We start from the raw sequence: 24,273 nt of genomic DNA, 5'->3' as shown, positions 1-24,273 counted from the left end.
TAAGTATAAACTTCTGCTTTTTGTGTATAAATCACTCACCAAAAATGCCCCTGCATATATTGATGATCTACTCAAACCATACAATCCTCCTCGCAAACTCCGGTCTTACAATTCTAGTCTCCTTATTGAGCACATATCCAATCATTCATGGGGAGACCGATCTTTCTCACATGCTGCCCCACGCCTTTGGAACAAATTGCCAGCACTAGTAAAATCATCTGTTTCTTTAACACAATTTAGGAAAAACCTTAAGACACATCTTTTCAACCAAGTATTTGAGAAAATGGTTTGATTTCTACCCTTCGATGTTTTCTTTGATATTGCATTTGTACTGTATTTCTCTTCAACATGTTCTGGATTTCTTCTTAGCTTAGGCTTACGTTTCAATTTTGGTTATTGTACATGTAAATATTATTCTTTGTATTTAGCGCCATGGGCACTTTGATGGATTTGTGCGCTTTATAAGTTCTCATTATTATTATTATTATTATTATTATTATTATTGATATTTGACTCCATATTTTGCGCTTTTATGCAAAATACGCTCAGATACTGACAGTGCTTTGACAATACTGAAATTATGTTTAATTTTTTTATATTTTGCTAGAGGATCCCCAGGACAAGGTTGACAATAAAACAGGTGAATTTTCTTTTAAGCTTCGGAAGCCCCAAAATAGGGTGGATCGGAAATAGGAAACGTGAAACAAAAGCGTCATAGTGACGGCATTCTGTAAGTATCAAAAAGGTGGAAGTCATAACTATGTATCGAGTTTTGGATTTCCAAAAAGTAGCTTTCGTTTCGTCGTGGCAATAAGGCAAAGGTTTACAAGATCAACTTGCAATGAAAGGAAGGCTTTAAGCTATAAACTCGCCACTAAAAAAACATCGCAACGGACCTTTGGGGGAAACTTCAGATAAAGCTCTGACAACACGTGGAAATAGTTATTAGATTTAAACATTTAACTGAGAAGGTCTTGTAAATGCTATTCATGGAAAGACTATAACAACAGACATATTATTTCAAATAACAAAGCATCTATAGTCCTACATTGAACATTCTATTGTGATTATTTGGCCGAATTGACGCAACAAGAAACTAACATGTGACGGTAGTTTTGAAATCTCTTTTAAGAGTAAAGGTCTTAAAATGTAGATTGAAAGGTTCAAGAATATTAAAAAGTTTAGGGAGATGTTTGCTCTCTGGTGATTTAACAAAGCAGTCCCGCCTGCATTATTATAAATTCTGCCAATAATTGTTCAAAATGTTCAGGTTAATATCGCTTTGACAAATATCAGTTTATTGTTCTTTATTAACAATAATGGACTGATTTTATCTTTATTTCCCACCGCTCTTTTTTTAAGTTATGATCCGGAATGTTCAGTAAAACATGTGCTCAATTTCACAGTCTGTAATAACTTCAATATTACTAAGACACCTTCAAAGAAAGGAAATAGTTAAAGGCAGTGGAAATACTCAAAATAATTATTAGCATAAAACGTCAATTGGTAACGAGTGAAGGGGAGAGGTTGATAGTATAATACAGTGTGAGAAACGGCTCCCTCTGAAGTGATGTATATTTCGAGAAAAAAAGTAATTTTCAACGAATTTGATTTCGAGACCTCAGACTTAGAATATGAGGTCTCGAAAACACACAACTTCGTGTGACAAGGTTTTTTTCTTCTTTCACAGTTATCTCGCATCAAACTTTATATTTAAAGTTTGTTATTTTATGCCAAGTGAGAAACTGGTCTTTGACAATTACCACTAGTGTCCAGTGTCTTTAATGTGGTTATGGATAAATATATCAGTTGTTATCCGAAGAAATTTGAATTTGAGAAATGTTTCTGTCAGAGACGTTTCTCAGATTAGGTATTTAAATTACGGCTCAATATTTCTGCGTGAACAAAACCGCTCTGGGTTATCGGCGATATATCAAAAATGCTTGCACCAGTTAAAATGAATTTTTTTTTTTTATATCTTCATTAAAATGAACGAACGGTTCCACAAACAGAAGGTGGCTTAACCTTTGTTTCCGCATGCTGATGATAGTGAAATTTAAATCTCGACCGTTTCCATCTATATGTTAAAAATTGTGATGTAGTACCTACAAAGTATATCTGACAACTAGTGCGTATTGCCTTATAGGTTAGCCGTTGCTTAATAACGACTATCAGAGCTATATGTTCTTCACAACAAGTTAAGAAAGATCAACCCTGACAGAAGGAACTTACAAATGTCTTCTTCAATCGTATCTCTTTCGTTCCCTATCCATTGGCCAATTTGTTAATGAAGCTAACGGTTAGCTTCGAGATAAGAAAGTGACATCACTGTTTTACCACTCTTTTGATTTCTGATGCCGTCTTGGCAACCGGAAAACAACCCCCAAATCAAAATGTCAGTCGCCCCCAAAAAGACAGGTGGGCTGATCTTGAAATTTAATGAATCCGTCACGAAGACCCCACAACCTTTTTATCGAGTAGTGATTGTAGAAAGTAGTGTAAAATGTTACGTGATATAAACAAAAGTGATAGTGTAAAAACAAAGTGTACGTTTGGTTAATTAGAGAAAATATAATTAGCTGTTACAAAGTTAACAACTTACCAACCAAGAGGATCGATGGTATACAAATTCAAAAGTAGTTAATGGCCTGACGTTTCTACCCTATAGCAAGGAGTTATGTTGTAATTACGTAACAAGTTAATGAACTTTAAAACTAATAAAATGACACTGGAGTGATGTTGATGTGATAAAACGTTGTTAGAAACTTTAACCTTTAAAGAAATTTAGTTAGAGAGAAGAAGGTGACTTTTCAACAGACATTTGAATCTAAGAGGGTTTCAGGCATGGAGCCTTTCTCAGGCATCTCAAAGTCCAAAATTTGAAGGTATTGTTTCTTTAACTTCGATGACCAATTGAGCCAAAGTTTCAGAACTGCCAAAGGTATACCTGTGCCTTTTAAGGCACTTGATACCCTATAGGTAATTGTCAAAGATCAGTATTGTCACTTGGTGTATCTAAACTAATGCGTAAAATAACAAACCTGTGAACATTTTGGCTCAATTGGTCATCGAAGTTGCAAGAGAATGAAAGCAAAAAAACCCTTGTTTGCTTGCATAGGCCAATAAAAAGCTTCAGGCCAAAAGTCTTTTAATGAGTGAGAAATTACCTCTTTCTCAAAATTCAGAAGGGATCCGTTTCTCAAAATGTTTTCAACAGCTCGCGTTACCGGGTAAGTTTTTATGCTAAAAATTATTTTGATTAATTAGAAATAGTGTCCATGCCTTTAAGGTATCAAAACATAAGACAAAACCATAAAGCGTAATATAAGCCCTTATAATTCAAATTCAATTATAAAATTCGAGGTCATTTTGTAATGCCTTAAGTCTGAATAAAACATCACGGCGTTTGGGGAATTGAAACTGCGTAACTTAAAGCAACAGTTCGTCAGACAATCTTAAAGGTTTAGTATGGTGGGGGTGTTCAGTTAGCTATAAACATGAATTAAATGTTTACAGAAGGAAGGGGTTGGCATATAAGTTGTTTTTAAACGCTAAAAATTCAAGTATGAGCACTCTGTGTAAAAACACTCTTGGGAAAACTTAACTACGTGCTTGTGGGTGTATGCCTGAGGTAGACGTACACGTGATAGGTGAAGAATAAGCGGACTCTTGGAGCAAAAGAGGGTCCCACATGACTTCCTGGATAAACCTCCTACACATTGTTAGTAGAATTGACTCATATACGATCGTTGCTTCCGGGTTGCGCAAACGATCGGCGCACGAGGATCGTTCTCTGGATGTCTGTTATTTTATAAAGCTTGACGAACAAAACTCTTTTATTCTGTGAAGCATGCTGACGCTGCTTCCAGCGCACCAAGTATTTATTCTCTTGGCGGTTCACACCAAGACGCCGAGATCCAACATTTTGCTGGTAGATTTTGGAGAGATTTTGTTTGTTTGGAGCACGGAATGCTGGCGAGTTTGGTTACCTTACTTGTACAGAACACAATGTCTCCGACTCTGCTGCTACTGCAAGTTGTGGCCGTCTTTTCATTAACAGGTGAGTGAGCCCAGACTTTATTTATGTTTAAGAACAAAAACATTCCCATTGTAGTTTAATTTATTGTGTTCTAGGAATTTTTTTAAAATTCTTCACGGGATTCAAGGGGGTACTTCTGCACAAGAAACAAATGGTGTGTTAAAGTATTGTAATTTGTTTTGATATAATTTTCTATGTATATTGATTTATTAACAGAATTTATTTAGTTATTGTGCATTGCGTTAAACTGTCTCTCCACTCCGTTTTGATGAAAGTGCCAAATCTGGCAAAATAAACACAAATTGAATTTTCAACCCGTGTGAGCGAACGGTTCTAATTTTGAATTGCGATTTCGTTTTGACACCAGTTGTCGGAAAGTCCCAAACTCCATGATTCGCCACTTAAAGGCAGTGGACACTATTGGTAATTACTCAAAATAATTATTAGCATAAAACCGGTAACGTTTAGATGGTTGATTTCGAGACCTCAAGTTCTAAATCTGAGGTCTCGAAATCAAATTCGTGGAAAATTACTTCTTTCTCAAAAACTATGGCACTTCAGAGGGAGCCGTTTCTCACAACGTTTTATACCATCAACCTCTCCCCATTACTCGTCACCAAGAAAGGTTTTATGCCAATAATTATTTTGAGTAATAACCAATTGTGTCCACTGCCTTAATTAAAATGGTTGGTCTATTGTTCACTCCACAATGATTTTGCTCGTCTCGTATAGTAAATGGTCAAAACTGTGAAGTCCAATAAAAACGCAACTTTCGATCTCTGTAATTTTCCATTTTATAAATAGCTGTTGCCTTAAAGCTGATGACGTCATGAAATGTCATAGCTTGGAAATTGCCAAACCGGTGCCTGCACATGCTACATACACTGGGTGACGTCACTGATAAACATGCTTTAAATTGGCATATAATCAACTTACGCTAGCCTTTGTGAGCACACAAATTAAATTACGCGAAATGACCAATTTGTCCCATAGCATAAACCTTCACAAAAACATCTTTTGTCTGAAAGTTTCACTTCTAAAGAAAAGCTGACTTCTTCAAACTTCAAAACTGTCGATATTTTCCACAAGATGTGAAGGTCTCTATGGTGGAAAGACAATAATGACAAGAAATTATCGGTGACGACATCATGTAACATACCTCTATTATGGTGCAGCCATGTTAAATTTTTGCATTAATATTATTGTAACCAAACCGAGGCTGGAAGAACACACAAGCTGGTTCCTTTTTTGCAAAATGATTATTTAGCATTAATTATTGTTGTTGAATACAAGGAACATTACTAAGGTGGAGACAGCATGAGAAAGGTCGTTTAACCTCTCTTTTGACAAGTTGTGTAACCGAAAAGAACTTTGTGAATGCAAAATGGCAGATCAGTGTGTATTTTGGAACCGTGTCACTGTCTGGTATTAAAGACACTGGACACTATTGGTAATTGTCAAAGACCAGTCTTCTCACTTTAGTATATCTCAACATATGCATAAAATAACAAACCTGTGAAAATTTGAGCTCAATTGGTCGTTTAAGTTGCGAGATAATAATGAAAGAAAAAACACCCTTGTCACACGAAGTTGTGTGCGTTTAGATGGTTGATTTCGAGACCTCTAAATCTGAGGTATCGAAATCAAATTAGTGGAAAATTACTTTTATAGCACTTCAGAGGGAGCCGTTTCGCACAATGTTTTATACCATCAACCTCTCACCATTACTCGTCACCAAGACAGGTTTTATGATAATAATTATGTTGAGCAATTACCAATAGTGTCCACTGCCTTTAACAGTCGCATCCCCGCATCGTAAAATCGGGTGTGATCCATGGCTGTTTAGGCAACTAACGGTTGTTACGTCTTCTGACTGGCACCCCAGAACAGAGATTTTAACCGCGAACATAAGGCAGATAGCTCAGTTGGTAGAGCGCTGGTAAACCGGAGGTCGTGGTTCAAGTCCCGCTCCAGTATGTTTTTCTTTGTTTTATTTCAAAGACTATTTTAAAAGAAAACGGCTACAAAAAGGCTACAGGAAACTGGTGTGTGTGTGTGGGGGGGGGTAGAATATATGCATAAAACTAGAAATCTTAAGAATTCAGGACAGAGCCTATTCGATTCCACACTTCTTATATACAGCAGATGCGTCACACCTTTTGTGATGTTATTGTTACTGTGAATACACTGTCAGTAGACACTTAACGCTGCACGTGTCGTGTGTTACAATCATTGTTAAGATTGGTTCAAGATTCACTAAATACAGAAGAAGTGTATTGTTTTCAACTCCAAGTTGTTATTTTAGAATAATCTTAAATACATGAGGAGTCTGTTTGTATAGATGCAACGTCCCCTGGTGTGTCCTTTCAACAATGTTTGCCCGAAGGATTGTTTTGTTTGTACTTTTTTCGTTTTCATTGATGTGGATGTAATCTTGAAAAATCAGCTTCAAGTTATGAATTTGTTTTGTTGAATTATGTGTACCTTGCAGTTTAGTCAACTCCATTGGGGATTGCAGCATAAAACCATTAGTATTCGAAACAATTTTGTAAAATCCATTAAACATGTGTGTTTGCGAATTCTGGATTTTTTATGACTTTTACCATTTTGTCAGCTCTACCAATTGTTTTCACAACTTTAAACATCTTTAATTGTAAGGTATACGTTTGGTACCACTCCTAAAATAAATGACAACAAACTTACTTGGTAAAAAACCAAAACATTAGTTCCCTGGTCATAGGGCCAATGTTAAAGTCTCCTTAAATGTTTCTCGAACTCCCTTGGGAGTATACAGCCCTGAGCTGCCTGTAAGGCGCTTGTGGCTTTTCATACACAATATCAACCTCTTCCCTCAAAGGTACCCACTTATACCCCTTGGTGAAGAGAAGCAAAAGTAAAGTATCTTGCTCAATGACACAGGTGTCACGACCGGGATTCGAACCCACACTCCGGTGACTGCACCATAATGTTGTTATTCCCTAAACTTAATATTCATAAACGTTACTGGCAGAAACGTTTCCAAGTTTGTATATTCCAATTACCAATCCTGCGTAGACTTAACCACGAAATACATTTCGGTGACATCTCTTTCCCCTTTCAGACAGCGGACCAGTTTATGATGTCAAACATCTAGCGGGTAAACAACCATACCCTGGCCACCAAAACATAAAATCATGTTTCTTATGCGTATTCTCTTATATAAGTCATGAGAAATGGAATTGTAACTAAATTCATATGCAGAATAGCTTAAACAAAATGCTGAATTGAGAAGTTGCTAACCGCCAGCGCACGCACTATTGAAAACAATCGATTGGTTAAAAACAAAAACAAAGATATACCTTAAAAAACAACCAGATATTTTGAATCAGTATGCAAGGAGCATTTTCTCGAGATTACTGGACACTCTCACTGCGACTACCTCAATAAGAACACACTTCACACTTACTCCAAGTTCCGGCCTTCAGTTTCCCGCCTCCGCGTTCATTGAACTAATCTCCTTAACTTCAGAAAGTCTTCACATGTTTTTGTTTTTAAAAGTCTTTTCCGTTTTAGATGCTACACAAAAACAAAAAGGTAGTGCTGTCTTAAACATCCACAGACTTTCAAAAGTATATACCTATCTCTGCTGGCCCTTCGGCTTACATTGTTTATCCATAAATACGTACATTAGATCATATCAATGTTATCAATTTAAAAGTGGATTTGCTGTGTTTGTTTATCAGATTCTCAGTAATCGTTAATCCAAAAAGAAGAAGAAGAATTAAAAGAGTTCATAGCCTCTCTAGGTGGCCATCTTGTCAAGGACCAGTCTTCTCACTTGGTGTATCTCAACATACGCATTAAATCAAATTTCTTGATAATTTACCTCGACTTCGTCTCGGTAAAATTATCAAGAACCAGGACTCGTTGAGTTTAAACCACTAGTTGAAAACCTCTTCACCGCACATTGGTTCCCTTTTTAAGTGTATGAACAACAACCACTACTAAACATGTTTAAGATTTAAAGATGTATTATTTGTTTATGTTTACAGCTGCATTAGTTGGCGCGAGGTACACATCTTCAGACTACTTTGAAGAAATCCTGGAACATAACAAACAGGTAAGCTCAAACTTAAAAGGAGTATTTTGGTAATTACTTCAACAATTTTTGGGTAAACAAGGGGTACGAAGGACAACAGCAATGTTTAACATGTTGAGAAACGAATATTTTATATTAATGTGTTTTAAACAGCGGTGTATAAAACACGTCGATCTTAGAAACTCTTCCTAACTTAGGATTAATCTTAGGACTCTTGAACACATCCTAAAGTAGGAGGAGTAACTCGTCCTAACTCGAGATCACTGATGCCAACTTCACACACATTTTTGGTGACTGGGTGCGGTAAACACCATGATGCTCTTTTAGATACCGGGTGGTTATGTGTCTGTGTAAGAACAACTTGACGTTTCGGTCACTATGATCTAATGGTCTTCAGACGAAAGCTGCACAAGTTTGAAAACCTACTTTATAACATTGTATTATCAATCCATTTTGTTTTTGGTTCTTCAGACTCGTCCAGTCAACGATCCTGATCCTGTGCAGCTCTTTCTCGACAGCCTTACACTACCGGCCAAATTGCGCCCTCTGCCGCCAGATGTGCCAACTCTCTACGATATCCTCGAAATGCCGTCGATGGAGGGCGCAAACAAACAACGTATCTCATTTTCGTCGACAAAACCTTTCCATATGCCAGCGATGCGTATGTCGCAGCCGTCAAGAGAAAAACGTTCGTTCGACCTACCATTTGATAAGGTAAGACCGCGGCCTTAGGCTTGCATCTCTTACAGTTATACACACGTCCCTCAAAGGGAAAACTGTAAACAGGTGAATATGAATTGAAATGTAATATGCATGATCGTTTGGTGTTGAACACTATCATGCCGCCTCCAGCCACATTTAAGCATAGAGAAGTTTGCAAATAATCTTTTAGCATTGTGAAAAGGATTACAAATTGAGACTTTTCAGATAAATTTGTTCAGTGCCCAACCAAGAAACGCGTTGTTTATACGTATTGGTGTATTGGGCTGACTTCAATCTTGTCATGGGCAGCTGCGGGACCAACAGAGGGCCATGTTCTTGGAGAAGTGTTTTTAGTTTAGGTCGATTCTGGTTTAAGAAGACAACAAAAAAGTATAATAGATGTTAAATTTGCATCGGGGATAAAGAATATTAATTTTGGTTTTTACCCATACACATCGGTGTATGGGTAAAAACCAAAATTAATATTCTTTATCCCCGATGCAAATTTAACATCTATTATATCGTTGCGGTACCCGCTGCCAAAACATAGGATTCGAACTGCCTCTAACTGCCGGGCAACCTCGGTAGTCTAGTTGGTAAGACACTGCTCTAGAATTGCAAGGGTCGTGGGTTCGAATCCCACCCGAGTAACATGCCCGTGATATTCTTTCACAGGACTCGGGAATGTACTGAGTATACAGTGCTAACACACATCGGTGTATGGGTAAAAACCAAAATTAATATTCTTTATCCCCGATGCAAATTTAACATCTATTATATCGTTGCGGTACCCGCTGCCAAAACATAGGATTCGAACTGCCTCTAGCTGCCGGGCAACCTCGGTAGTCTAGTTGGTAAGACACTGCTCTAGAATTGCAAGGGTCGTGGGTTCGAATCCCACCCGAGTAACATGCCCGTGATATTTTTTTCACAGGACTCGGGAATGTACTGAGTATACAGTGCTAACACACATCGGTGTATGGGTAAAAACCAAAATTAATATTCTTTATCCCCGATGCAAATTTAACATCTATTATATCGTTGCGGTACCCGCTGCCAAAACATAGGATTCGAACTGCCTCTAGCTGCCGGGCAACCTCGGTAGTCTAGTTGGTAAGACACTGCTCTAGAATTGCAAGGGTCGTGGGTTCGAATCCCACCCGAGTAACATGCCCGTGATATTTTTTCACAGGACTCGGGAATGTACTGAGTATACAGTGCTAACACACATCGGTGTATGGGTAAAAACCAAAATTAACAAAAAAGTAAAATACTTCCTTTATATGATGTCAGTCTGACTCGTAATGATGCATGTCTCGTCCAAGCGATTAACATCACCAGTTTGAGTAGTCGAGTTCCGGTCGTGGCACTTGAGCAAGATACCTTTAACCGTGATTTGTTGTCCTTCGGATGGGACATTAAGCCGTAGGTGCCGTGTGCTACATGGGTTGTCTGTGCATATAAACAACTCCAGAAACACTTTATTGTATAGGGGTTAACCCTGGTATTTCTGGTTCACAATAAACAAGCCGCTTGTTTACAAGCTTCCCCGGGGCATTCCTCACGAGATACGGTGACTGTGGACACCCTTTAGTATCATTACCAGAAATGTAATTGCTAATGATTATAATATTGCGGTACCCGCATAGGATAGCTACCGGGCAATCTCGGTAGTCTAGTTGGTAAGACATTCGTGGGTTCAAATCCCACCCGAGTTGTAATATGCTTGTTATTTTGTTTTCACACAGCACTCAGGAAAGTATCGAGTAGCTTTTACACACATCGGTTATAAGGGTTTATTCTTAATACTCGATGCAATTTGAACATAGTAGTAGTAGTAGTAGTAGTTGAGCGAGAGGATGTCTTCAGCCGAAGCCATCTCAGGAACCTCTGATAATGGTCGCCTTCCACATACTTGGTCTAGACTTGATTCAAGCCCCGTTCTCGTGTGAGAGGTCCCCAAGTATATCGCACTTTCTAGCAAACAAGTCGTACAGTGCGCGCTCGCCGTCAAAATGTGGTCCCAGTACGGAACAGGATGGGAGAAGCATGCAGAGCATCACCAAATAATAGTGTTCTGGCGGTAGCACGGGATTTGGACTTGAGTCAAGTCTAATCCTGGTCCAGCATGAGCGTCCTAATCTCATTTGCTTGTTGTCGTGTTGCTCCCTTCTTCAGCTTCGTAGAATAGTCCTATTACTGAAGATGAATATACAATATTATTTTCATTTATTGACAGAAATCTACTGACTCTTCATCGGAAGAGACTCTCAGAGCGTGCCCTGCAAACAGCGAGTGGGTCCAAATGGAAAGCGCCACCACTTTAGAAAATCAGGAGGTTATAGTCGGAGCTCGGCAGTGGTTCTGGGAGACAAAGTGTCTAGAGGAGGACGGCATTTGTTTCGGTTTCCAGAACACATCTGACATGACGTCCAGCTGCAAACCTGTTTATTCTTGGGTGATAGCCTGGGCTCGCCCCTTGGACATTGTCAAATACGAGTGGCGTTTCATTGCACTCAAAACTTGCTGCTCATGCGCAGTTAGTGTCTCCCCGGCGATTTTCCCTCATTAGTTTTCAAACTTCACGATTGTGTAAAAGAAAAACGAAAGCATTTTTTGTCAAATGGGGACGAAGATGTTGTACATACGTTTTTTTAGGATATACATTATTTTGCTTCAGAGTCTGGAACAATTTACCTCACGACCTTGGAGCAATGTCTTCGTATTCTAATCTGGGTTGTTGGTTTTAGCTTGGGTTTTGGCCTGTTCCTTTTAAAGGCAGTGGACACTATCTCAAAATAACTATCAGCATAAAACATCACTTGGTAACGAGTAATGGGGAGAAGTTAATAGTATAAAACATTGTGAGAAACGGCTCCCTCTGAAGTGACGTAGTTTTCGAGAAAGAAGTTATTTTCCACGTATTTGATTTCGAGACCTCAAGTTTAGAATTTGAGGTCTCGAAATCAAGCATCTGAAAGGACACAACTTCGTATGGGTGACAAGGGTGTTTTTATTTCATTCATATCTCGCAACTCAATGACCAATTGAGCTCAAATTTTCGCAGGTTTGTTATTGATGTTGAGATACATCAAGTAAGAAGACTGGTCTTTGACAATTACCAATAGTGTCCACTGTCTTTATAAGACATTTGTGTGCCATCGTCGTTTATTCTGCATCTGTTATTATGCACAACTAAACTATATTTGTTTTTTAAAAAGACTTGGGCCCACTGCTTTATAGTTCCCTTCGCCAACATTTTGCTGGTGTATATTATGTATTTTTCTCTGCACTATCAATAACTTTTTTTACGAGTGCTTAATGTGATATAAAATAGCAGTGTAGACTTTCGGTAATATTTTTTTTAAACGACTTAGGCCTCGGCTTAGGTCGTTTCACCAACGGTTTTTTTCTGCTGTTTATGTATATTGCTCTGTATCCATCACTTTGTTAAGGTATAGCGGCGCTTCTTGTGGTATCAAAAGGCATTGTACACCTTGTGTAACTATCAAAGACCAGTATCCTCACTTGGTGTATCCAAATTTATGCATCAAAATAACAAACCTTTGAAAATGTTGGCTCAATTGGTCAGCGAAATTGCAAGGGAATAATGAAAGAAACAATACACTTATTGCTTTGCATAAAGATTGTGTGTCACTTTGCTGACGATTTTAGCAACTTTTCAGGTCAAATTACGAAATTTAACAAAAAGTCTTGAAGATTAAGCCCGCTTAAAACCCGACTGTGTGAACTCGCATTACGCAATAGCTCTTTGTGTAAGGAATGCATATTATGATAATGTATTGGAGTAACCAAACATGTGATGAGAGAGAAATCAAATGGTCCTCATAAGGGAACCCAAGACCACTGACAATCCGGGCTCTACCAACTGGGCTGTGATGCACAGAGGTATACTCTCTAAGGTCGGTAGAGCACCTACCCGGAGTGTCTTGGGTTCGAGTCCCTTCAACTGGGCTATGAGACAGAGGTATACTCTCTAAGGTCGGTAGAGCATCTGCCCGGAGTGTCTTGGGTTCGAGTCCCTTTGATGTGTCTCTCATCCATGTTTGGTTATTTCATTTCTCTGGTGATTAGGCATCATGCCAAACCTTGTGTTTGAATGTATTAGAGTGTGATGTGGATGTGGATGAAGTGGAAACCGAGCGAGCGAAATGTCGGATGGCAGTGAGCAACAATGTCAAAAAGAGAATGGACCCGCATTGAGAATGGTGTCGGGGGATTTCCCAAGTAACCGCTTTGTCGCACCATTTATTTGTTTGCAGGCATCTTTGAGGCAGCCGACTACAGAGTATACAGATGTAATATCGCAGTGGTACACAATACATGTAGGCCTATGCTTTATCACTCCCAAGCAGAGGTGTATTAAAGCGCTCAATATTTTTGTCTGCAAGATTTGTTGAGCTATCCTTTTTAAATATATCAATTATTTTACAGAGGCATGTAATGGTTTACAAGGTGCTGTGGCGCAGAAATGCTGCCGATCAAACTAGGAACACCGCGGGCGAGCACCTTCTCTTAACGATAAGTGCACTCTTACACGTGCTTTAAACACAACACACGGGACCTACGGCTTTACGTCCCATCCGAAGGACGCAGCTATTAAACTGGTTAAGTGTCTTGATCAAGGACACAAGTGTCTTGATCAATGACACAAGTGTCCGACCGGGACTCGAACCAATACTCTGCCAATCAGAAACGCGTCAGAACTTGAGCCTGGTGTTCTTATCCGCTAAGCCACGACACGGGGGGGGGGGTTATTGTACCCGCCCACACTCCTTAATAACAAGTATGGTAGCGAGTGACAATGAGTGCATGAAACCGTGTTTGCAATTGGTTGTCATTTCGTGTTTGAAACCTCATAACAGTTCATGAAATCAGCGTCCGATTATAAAGAATGTAATTCGTTATGTTGTTCAAGACATTTAGCTTCTACTTGAAGGCTTTCCTTTCCCATCAGTGGTAAAACTAAGGGAATTTAGTAGCTCTGGGTTCCTTTGATATTTAAATCATATTGTAGTATTCCTTTGAAAACATCGTCAAAGTTTTTTCAACCATGACCGTTGGGCCTACACTACGTAAAGGCCGGCTGTATCTTTTCCCTCTCTCTCTCTCTCTAGCAGCCAGCAGCACCACGTAGCAGTGAAGAAATGGATGAGTATTCAAGCACGTTATTAACACTAGCTTTGGTTTAGTCATTGTGGTGTTTCAATTTGGCAGCTTTAAGTATCCAGTTAAATACAGGTACACCAGAGTGACCTAGTTTTATTACCTTACCGGCACGCCCTCTAGAGGTCCATCGGGGGACCGTGCCCCCACCCTTAACTAATATCCACCCGGGTGCCCCACCCTTTCCCCGATTTGAAATCTGGACTTCTGAAATCAAAATTACCCCGGGAAAAAGGAGGCAGTCTGTAAGCTTTAAAGTGATAATTTCAACGTGCTTAGTTGTTTTCATTTTACTCGCAGACAGTCTATTTGTTTTAACACTCGCATCAGGTTATCTTTTTAACAATTTGTATAATTATGACAAAAGAAGAGCACTAAGAAAGTCTTGGTTATAAACGATTAAAACATCTTTATTGCCAAAAAAGTCCCCTCCCCACCTCTAGAAAAACAAAAACAAAACACGTGCCCCTGTAAGATATTACCCTATACTTGTTCGGTGCAGTTTCTGATAATATTGTGAAGTTTATATGGTTTAAGCTGTGCTGTCATGATTGCCATTATTTGTGAAGTTGAAAGAGGGCGCTGTGGTGCTACCGTGAATAGAGCAAGTTCGAGTGCGCATAGTCGACTTCTGACCAGCAACGAACATGCGCAGTGACGTGCTCACTCAAACTACTCGTTTGGAAGCCTATAGGTCAACCGTCGATTACAACGGTATACAACACTACTGCCTACAGCGTTTTCGATATACCGTGTGTCTCAAATACACTTTTGAGATGGCTGCCGAATTAAAAACATATGATTCTGTGGGAAAAGGTTTATATGTATCGGCAGCTTATGGATTGAACTTTAGTATGACACCAACAAGTCTGAAAATAATTCATGTTTGGGTGAGCACTCACTGAAGAAATAAAGTAGCCGACATCTTGGAGTGAATTTTGTAAACTCTGAAGTACTTAATTCCAGATTGGAAGGCTAATTACTGCGCAACCTAATTTCCAAACCCTTCACAAAAGTGAGCAGTGCTCACCCAACCATGATGTTTTTTGTACTTGTTGGTGTTATATGAAAGTTGAGTCCATAAGCTATCCATACATCTAAACATTTCCCCCCAGAATCACATTATTTTTATGCGGAAGCCATTTTAAAAGTGTATAGTGGTTTTTTTTTAGACACCCTGTAGTGTCTATCACTGCAGTGCCCATGGTTCCCCTCAACACTTTGTACATGCAAACATGGAACAGGCTCTTGGGACTATGGAAACGGTGGACATTATGGGGTTGCACTGCTTGGCTTTGGTGGATGTATGATCAGGTTTACACAAACCTAATGGTTACAAAGTATACAAATATTGACTGCTTCGAGTGCTATGGTTAAAACTACGACTCCCAATTAATATTTTTTGTTTTATCATCTTCTTACACGTAACGTTCGTACGCGCGTTGATGTACAACTGATTGGGTTTGAGGTGGGTAAAAAGACGGCGTCTGGGTACTGCACGCCGTGTGATAGTCGTCGGACTACCACACGGCAAACGATGCACTATCACACGGCCGCCGTTTCTAGTAAACCTAAGACATATCATGTGACGCGCTCTAAACCAATGAAAAGGCAGAATATTTGTAAGGGGTGTTGTTTCCGCCATGGCCACACCTCAAAATAATTTTACAAAACTCTTCCTAACTTAACACTTATCTTAGGACTTAGGATGAGTCCCAACCCTGCAATGAAGCATGCATACCTTAAGATAAATCCTAAGTAAGGACGAGTAACTCATCCTAACTCGAGATAAGACGAGTCCTAACTCTTTGTAAAATCGAACCCTGGTTTCAAATGGTCGACCAGTACGTAGTCAACCAATGGTCGACCAGCCTGGGTTCGAGTCACAATGGTCAACACTCGAACTTGCTCTTTCGTAGTGTGTGGAAGGACATTGCATGAGAGAGACAGATGGTGGCCGAGCTATGCGTGCATTAACGAGATCATGCAAATATAATCAACAATATTTGACAACAACAAACAAATGTTTAATGCATGTTGAATTTGTAACGGGGTACCCATATACACCGATGTGTGTAAGCACTGTATACTGTATACATATTTGTTACGAGAAACAAATTGTGATCATTATCTAGTCTTCAACACGAGTTAGAGTATCGCTGTTGATTTGTAAAATGAGTCTGTTTATATTTCTCTTTTTCTCTTAAATACAGCTGCTTAAATATTGTTTACATTGGTAAAATTAGATATTTGCGTGTTTATTATTTCCATTTTATTTGCGTGTGTAAAATATTACAGAGCGTTAAATAGTTCTTCGCTAGCTGCTATATATTGTAGTATATAAAAGAAAAGTGATTTTAATTTTAAGTAATTAGTGTCTATTATTGGTTTCATCTGTGAAATAGCATACATATTAAATATGCACAATTAACCTACCTTGGTAGCTTTAAAAACAGTGGACACTATTGGTAATTACTCAAAATAATTATTAGCATAAAACCTTACTTGGTAACGAGTAATGGGGAGCTGTTGATAGTATACAATATTGTGAGAAACGGCTCCCTCTGAAATATCATAGTTTTCGAGAAAGAAGTAATTTTCAACGAATTTGATTTCGAGACCTTAAATTTAGAATTTGAGGTCTCAAAATCAAGCATCTGAAAGCACACCACTTCGTGTGAAAAGGGTGTTATTTCTTTTTCATAGTTATCTCACAACTTCGACGACCACTGGAGCTCAACTTTCACATGTTTGTTATTTTGTGCATTATATGTTGAGATACACCAAGTGAGGAGACTAGTCTTTGACAATTACCAGTGTCTTTAAGGGCGTTAGTTATGTGTTCAGTAGGAGAGAATACCGTTTAATTTACGTCATGATGACGTCATCGGTTATTGAAATACATTAATGCATGAAGTTCGGTGGTCTAGTGGTTAGACATCTCTGCTATAGCAGTGCAAACGTTGTGGGTTCAAATCCCAGCCAAGTAATTCGCAGGTAATTTTGTTTTATCTTTATCGGAACTCGGGAAAGAACTAAATAAACGCGGCAAACTCCTGAATTCTAGGTAGAGCAAGACACATAAACCAACAAAAAACCTTCAAATAATACTTCGTACAAGTCAGACAACAAAAGTGTCATTCGAAACCATTGACTTGTTACAAACCAGTATCCTTTTCGTCCATCCTACACCCACGTCCAGTTGAGTCCTGCGTTATCCTGAGGCCATTGCTGCCCTCTCATTCTTATAATAGTCACACAATCTTGCCCATCAAAGATATGCATTAATTGGAATTTAATACTAAAAAAACGAGGACTATATAAGCCATGTTGTTTTGTACTAATTCACATTGACATACTGTATACTCTGTGAACGAGGATGTGAGTGAGTTCATTAAGAGACACAACTTTTATAACGAGCGCATTGCGAGAATAAGACTTGATCCTGCAAGCGGATTTACTAGAAGTCTCAGAGCGGAGTTTTTAAGTTTTAGTATAAAATGAATTTCTTGCTACTTCAGTTGTTGTTTACAAACGATGTCAAGATGCGAGCTTCAGGTGTTGCGGCTAAGGCGGCACTTGTTGTCTTGTTAACGGGTAAGTTTTGATGGTTGCGGTTCTGTAATACTTTATATCAGAAGTAACTATAACTTTTCGGATGTACAGTGTTTGCTCTGAAAAGAGCCGGCGTTGTCTCCAAATACCACACCGGTACTTTTCAGAGCCAACACTTAAAAACCGACTTAGTGACGAGCATTGGAGAGCTGTTGATAGTATAAAACATTGTGAGAAAAGGCTCCCTCTGAAGTAGCTTGGATTTTTAAATAGAAGTAATTTCTCACTAAAATAATAAAAGACTTCTAGTTAGAAGTCTTTTATTCTCATCTTAAAGCACACAAATTCGTCAAACAAGGGTGTTTTTTTCTTTCATCATTTTCTCCCAACTCCGATGACCAATTGAGCTCAAATTTTCACAGGTTTGTTATTTTATGCATATGTTGAGATACACCAAGTGAGAAGACTGGTCTTTGACAATTACCAATAGTGTACCTTCCATTTAATATCAATGTATTGGCTTGCAGTAACACCATAGTACATCTACTTGCTGGGTAGATAATGTTCTTTTGAGAACTGTCTTGCTATATTTTACTGTATAATCTTGAAATAGATTTTCGGAATGTGGGAGACTTCTCTGTCCTATTAACTGCTACTTATGCGAAGATAAGAAATCGACCGGGCTTTCGCTTATAGTGGATCGAAGGGACTACTCTATATCAACTTCTCGACATCTCGACTAATTTGCTCTAGTCATCGTCATAATAATGAGAAGTCTTCTCGATCCACTAAAGCGTAAGTTTGTAGTCCCGTTCGATTGTTAATCTTCCGCCCAGGTAGCAGAATCAACAGCTCGGTAGCAAGTAAGTTGTTACGTTAACATTTGTGTCCAGTGCCTTTAAGCAACTGGCGCTGTACTCAACTGTAACTTTCAAAGGTGACTTTTTTTTAAGCTTTCTTGATATTATTGTATAAGTTACTCCGTGTTACCCTTGACAAAAAAATCCAATGAACCGCAACCTTTAAAATAAAGAATGACAAATATTTGAAAAAAACAAAATTCTTTAAAATGGTTCTTATTTTAGGTGAATTTCTACAAAATAAATGCGAGGAACCGCGTGAAGATTGTGAATTAGTCTTGCATTGTACTTTATGTACGCACCCCTTAATAATAATAATGAGCATGGACCAGCATTCATTCTACGCGGCCACATACAACAATCAGTTTAATCACAGTCTGAAAATATTTACCATTAATTAGTCCCATTGTTAATCAACTTCAACCCTAGTGACGCAACATGACGTCGTATTATGTTTGTCCGGGTTTCTAGATTTTGTAATCAAAATTGGCAAAAGTAAAAAAATGAATTTAATTGAAACAAGGTGATTGGACGTAGGCTAAGCCCCCATTAAAGGATTGGTTTCATTGGCAATAATCTGCATAGGCGTAAGACTATCCACAATCTTAAATCTCCCGGGTCAATCTCCCGGGTCAATTGACCCGGAATCCCTGGTCCCCGCGGAGAGCCTGACCCCTTTGTGCGTCATGCCGACCCAGAACGTCGGTTAAAAAAATGAATTTTAATCGGGTTCTTTATTTATTTCACCCATCACATCTGCCATAATAGTTACATGTTAATTACAACATGGTTTCCATCTTAGCAGTCTTATTCATGTTTTTTTTTACTGTTCTTTAGTTTCCCAAGTTGCATTGCGGTACAAATTATTTTAAAGATGGCGCGTGTATGATGGGCTAAAATCTAAAAGACGCCTGACTGAAAGTAAAAGTCAATCTGCTATTATGTTATACGGTGGCACTCCTGAAACGTAAAAAGAAACCTAGGCCCACGAAACGACTGGATTTGACTTTGGATTCGGCTCAGGCTAGCTTGGCCCCGCGGATGTCTGACAATTTGCGCGTGCTTTGCGTAAACACGCCCTGGGTTTCGGACGAGAGGACGGAGCCTGAAGCCAAATCAAAAGCCGAAGCCGTGGTTTCGAAAAAGGCCAAAGGCCTACACATGTTTTTTTTTCTTCTCATGGTCACGTGATGCTCTTGTTTTGTTTCATTTGCAGTTGTTTTTGGAAAGACAAGCGTGGATTCGACACATACATCAAACATACATCTGCCAGAGGTAATCAGCTATGATACAATGTACAATATTAGGATCACAACCTTTTGCACAGGTGCTCCTTTTGTTTTAGCAGCGGCACGGCGACGCTGTACTGCTCAAAAACATTGGGAACAAGGATGATCCTAACTGATGAATGGGAAATGCTATTCCTCATGGGCGAATAGGTCTTTTTGATCGCCGGTGCGGATGGGAGTAATAGTGAATGTCACGTGAAGCAAGTCCCAACAATAAAATGACAAGGATCTCTGTGTCAGTTATATAAAATTAGTTATTTTAATTCAATATCTATGAACTACGAATTAATTAACTGTCTTATAAGCACAGGTGCAAGCTCGTGTGTCCCGCCCATGTTTAAACACATTTTACTTGTCATTATCAAAGGTTTAAACACCCCCACGTGACGCGCTCTCCACTAATAGAAATAGCGAAACTGTAGGTATTTATGAATAAAACATAGTACAGGGTGAGTCTAACAGAAGTTAACCGAGATTTCTGATTTAAAAAAAAAAAAAAAAAAAAACTCACCTGACACTCAAACCCCAGTGCAGCACATACAAACAAGCATTCCTCTTATAGGAAGAATCAATTTCTTTCATTCTTTCTTTTCTCATGAGCAGGAGCGAGTGCTTGTTGTTGCACTTTTAAGTTCCATTTGTTTTATTTGAAGAAGAAAACAAATCACCAGTCACGGTCAGCTTCTTTTTGAATCCCCAGCTGTGACACTTTTGTCCTTAAGCAAGACAATTAACCATTGCTTCGTCCTTCGGATGGGACGTAAAGCCGTTGGTCCCATGTGTTGTGTAACGCATGTAAAAAGAACCCAGTGCACTTCGAAAAGAGAAGGGCTTCGCCCCGGTGTTCCTTGCTGTGGCTGCTGTATGCACCTTGTATACCCTTAGAAGGTGCTAAATAATTGGGTCTCAGAATTCATCACTGAAAAAACATATCTTTCTGAAAGTTTGTATATACTCAGCGCCTTGAGTACCTTGTTTGGTAGATACGTGTGCTATATAAGACTTCGATATTAAACTCTGAATAAAGTCGTTTTTTTTGCCCCCCCCCCTTTTTACGATGGTGTCAACAATTAATTATTTTCGGCTAAATCTGAATCAGTGAAAATAAGGTGTTTTTATTTTAACTTTTTATGTAGCCATTCATTGACATCCTAGACGTTCCTCCCGAGCTAAGAAGCATTCCGGAGAGACCGACCATCTACGATCTAATCTCAATCCCATCCATGGATGATACAACCTCTTTAAGGATATCTTTTGCACCAACCAGGCCCAGACATATCCCAGGTATGCCGGCAATCGGTCTGGTCTGGAATCAACAATCAGGAGAGTTTCTTCAAGAGCCGCCTATTTCTATTTTTAAGGTATGGGGTTTAAAGGCACTCGACACTATTGGTAATTGCTCAAAATAACTGTTGGCATAAAAAACCGACTTGGTGATAAGCAATGCGGAGCTGTTAGTATACAACATTGTGAGAAACAGCTCCCTCTGAAGTAACGTAGTTTTCGAGAAAGAAGTAATAATTTTCCACGAATTTCGAGGTCCCGAAATCAAGCATCTGAAAGCACACAACTGGTTTTTTACAATTACCAAAAGTGTCCAGATCTTTAAGGCACCTTCTTTAGTAATATTTTGAATTGATGGGTGTCGTGGCTGAGCGGATAAGAGCACCGAAGCTCTGGGGCCAATTTCATAGAGCTGCTTAAGCAAAGAGTTTGCTTAAGCATGAAAATAGCTCACCTATTTTACACATGTTTTTACTGGCCAAAATTTCATGCCATATACATTGCTTGTGACTGGTATTCAGCTGTTGTTCACTTAGCGTAACAATTGAGTAGAGTCTTGGCCGGTAATCTGATTTTACTAAGCAAGGACTTGTTTTGCTTAAGCAACATTGTGTGCTTAAGCAGCTCTATGAAATTGGGCCGTGGTGTTCCTGTCCAGCAGAGTGAGGGTTCGAGTCCCAGTCGTCTGACACTTGTTTCCCTGCGCGAGACACTTAATGTTTTTATTTTTATTTTATTTTTTATAAATGGGGTACATGAGAGGGCAGAGATGGTTCTTGTGATTGATTTAGCTAATAATTGCTTCTCTCCACCCAGGGGTAAATGGGTACCTGTGTGGGCAGAGATGGTTCTTGTGATTGATTTAGCTTAATTGCTTCTCTCCACCCAGGGGTAGATGGGTACCTGTGTGGGCAGAGATGGTTCTTGTGATTGATTTAGCTTAGTTGCACATGAAATGTCCCATTTGACTCTAGGGTGTGCACGTTAGCAGCGATTGGAGACGCCCTTCGGGTTTAAAGCGGTGAATAAACGTTTGATGACTACGTAAAATCTAAACTGCACAAAAATTAGACTTCAGATATTGAAACACTACTGACTGTTAAAAATGGTGCCTTCAATTTGTAAAAATGTTTAACTGTTTGAACTTTTTAGAGAGATCACAGTCCACCATTACGAGCGTGTCCAGTAACGAATGAATGGATTCATGTAACGACCGCTACGGACATTTATAACGTACAAGTAGGTATAGCGGTTGTTTTGTTCCGTTGATTTATGTACGTACCTATATAAGGGCCTTTTCACATGAAGTAATTTTGAGGCAACCACCATGCAGAATTACAGAATCGATAAGACGATCTATATTAACTAACACGGTCTAGATAGAAACAACCTTGAAATATTTCACTCTGAAATGTTATGTTTGATGATAATTAAGCAAACTAACCTTCCGTTGGAGTTTACCTCGGTCTTACTGAGCGTTTTATTAAATTTTTTCTTTTTTGTCTTTTTCTTTTTTCATTCAATCAAACTGATATTTATTTCCATACTTCATGAAAACAGAGTACAAACAATGTTTGTAAGGAATAACCAATAAACAAAGCAGTTTAATGAGGATGAGGTTTTAATTGATGTCATGCAAAATGTGTTATCCATGTCCATGTGTATAGAGCGCTATATAAGTACCTGTATTATTATTATTATTATATGTTATCGGGGTTTTTTTTATTACACTGCGAAAACTGAGGTGTTAAATTGATTCTCTTCCTATCCATATGTGACAGCACGGACCAGCTTTAATTTTAACAAAAGTAATGAGGATATTAACAACACCGTGTTGGTATTGTCACATTGTAGATACCAGGAATAATTATTTTAACATCCCAGTTTTTTGAAGTGTATTTTCTCGATCTCTAGAGGCTTGTCAGTTCATGTAATATGGTGGACTACAATAAGTGCTTACACTGACAGCAACTGTTGTGTTAGCAAAAACTAATTCTGGACTTTTCTTTTAAAGGCAGTGGTCGACCTTATTGGTCATAACTCAAAATAATTTTTAGCATCAAACCTTACTTGGTGACAAGTAGTGGAGAGAGGTTGATAGTATAAAACATTGTGAGAAACGGCTCCCTCTGACGTAATGTAGTTTTCGAGAAAGAAGTAATTGTCCATGAATTTGATTTCTAGACCACAGAATTAGATTTTGAGGTTTAAAAATCAAGCATTGGAAAGCACACAACTTCGTGTGACATGGTGTTTATTTGTTTTATTATTATCTCGCAACTTCGACGACCAATTGAGTTCAAATATTCACAGCTTTGTTATTTTATGCTTATGTTGAGATACTCCAAGTTAGAACACTAGTCTTCGACAATTACCAATTAAGGCCACTGTCTTTAACTTTGGTTTCTGTTAACATCCACAGGTTGAAGTCAGTCAGCTTCAGTGGTTCTGGCACACCACCTGCTTGCAGGAGAACCAAGCTTGCTTTGGTTTCCCCTCGTCGGTCGAAGATGGCTCTTTCTCCGAGTGCCGAGAGACAAATTCCTGGGTGATGGCCTGGGCTAGAGAGGTTGGGGAGACCGAATACTCATGGCGACACATTGCTATACCGACATGCTGCTCGTGCGCTGTGACAGAAGGGCGGCTGAGCGCAGAGCCGAACACCCCGAATGGAATTGTGTAGTTAATTGGTTGATTGAGTTTATTCGGATAAAAATACACAAAGAACATGCCAAAAATACATACACAACAACATGAGAAAATACATCCCATGTATAATAATATCAATAACCGAAAAAGAAGAAGACAAAATTCACAGCTGGCCAAGCTGGGAAGATTGTCGGGGCCCGATTTCATAGATCTGCTAAGCACACAAATTTGCTTAGATAAAAACTTCATTGATAAAAACAGGATTACCAACCAAATTTTCATGTGTTGCATATTGCTTGTTACTCGGGTATTCAGTTGTTGTTTGCTTATCCTGAAAATGGAATTTTGGTTGGTAATACTGTTTTTATCAAGGCAAAAATTTCATGCAAGCAAATTTGTGTGCTTAGCAGCTCTATGAAATTGGGCCCATATCATTCTTCTGGGTAACACATTGTTTGTTTCACCCAGGAAAAGAAATTGAAAACAACCGATGTTGGAGACCTTTGATCTAAAATAATATAAATGTTTCTTTTGAGGCTGCATTATATACTTTGGTTCAACAGTAAATATAATTATGAAACCGTTCAACATTTAAATATATTTAAGTCGCGCCACATTGTTCTTTTATCG

General features: G+C 38.8%; 2 protein-coding genes and 1 long non-coding RNA gene across 3 annotated transcripts; all 3 read left to right on the top strand.

The window, feature by feature from the left end:
• The first annotated feature begins 3,839 nt into the window (after positions 1–3,839).
• Positions 3,840–11,658, top strand: LOC117291849. Its single transcript, XM_033773782.1, has 4 exons — positions 3,840–4,060; positions 8,071–8,138; positions 8,589–8,831; positions 11,059–11,658. The coding sequence occupies exons 1-4, from the start codon at positions 3,970–3,972 to the stop codon at positions 11,389–11,391; spliced, it is 735 nt and encodes a 244-aa protein (XP_033629673.1). The 5' UTR covers positions 3,840–3,969; the 3' UTR covers positions 11,392–11,658.
• Positions 11,659–11,889: 231 nt separating this feature from the next.
• Positions 11,890–14,857, top strand: LOC117291852. The gene is made up of 2 exons (XR_004519211.1): positions 11,890–12,728; positions 12,808–14,857. It is a non-coding gene; the product is annotated as an uncharacterized LOC117291852 (long non-coding RNA).
• A 1,902-nt stretch (positions 14,858–16,759) lies between these two features.
• LOC117291851 lies at positions 16,760–23,894 on the top strand. Its single transcript, XM_033773783.1, has 5 exons — positions 16,760–17,603; positions 19,638–19,696; positions 20,847–21,071; positions 22,147–22,233; positions 23,417–23,894. Exons 1-5 carry the CDS (start codon positions 17,507–17,509, stop codon positions 23,675–23,677), a joined length of 729 nt encoding a protein of 242 aa, XP_033629674.1. The 5' UTR covers positions 16,760–17,506; the 3' UTR covers positions 23,678–23,894.
• Positions 23,895–24,273: the final 379 nt, after the last annotated feature.

Source organism: Asterias rubens, chromosome 6 (genome assembly GCF_902459465.1).
Source record: "Asterias rubens chromosome 6, eAstRub1.3, whole genome shotgun sequence".
Lineage (NCBI taxonomy): Eukaryota > Metazoa > Echinodermata > Asteroidea > Forcipulatida > Asteriidae > Asterias > Asterias rubens.
This window is presented reverse-complemented; position numbering and strand designations above follow the sequence as displayed.

Excerpts from the sequence above, each read along its gene's own strand:
- LOC117291849 (XM_033773782.1), top strand. The coding sequence starts at position 3,970 with ATGCTGGCGAGTTTGGTTACCTTACTTGTACAGAACACAATGTCTCCG. Across the intron at positions 4,061-8,070 it reads GGCCGTCTTTTCATTAACAG|CTGCATTAGTTGGCGCGAGG; the intron begins GTGAGTGAGCCC and ends TTATGTTTACAG. Across the intron at positions 8,832-11,058 it reads TCGACCTACCATTTGATAAG|AAATCTACTGACTCTTCATC; the intron begins GTAAGACCGCGG and ends ATTTATTGACAG.
- LOC117291851 (XM_033773783.1), top strand. The coding sequence starts at position 17,507 with ATGAATTTCTTGCTACTTCAGTTGTTGTTTACAAACGATGTCAAGATG. Across the intron at positions 21,072-22,146 it reads CGCCTATTTCTATTTTTAAG|AGAGATCACAGTCCACCATT; the intron begins GTATGGGGTTTA and ends TGAACTTTTTAG. Across the intron at positions 22,234-23,416 it reads CGGACATTTATAACGTACAA|GTTGAAGTCAGTCAGCTTCA; the intron begins GTAGGTATAGCG and ends TAACATCCACAG.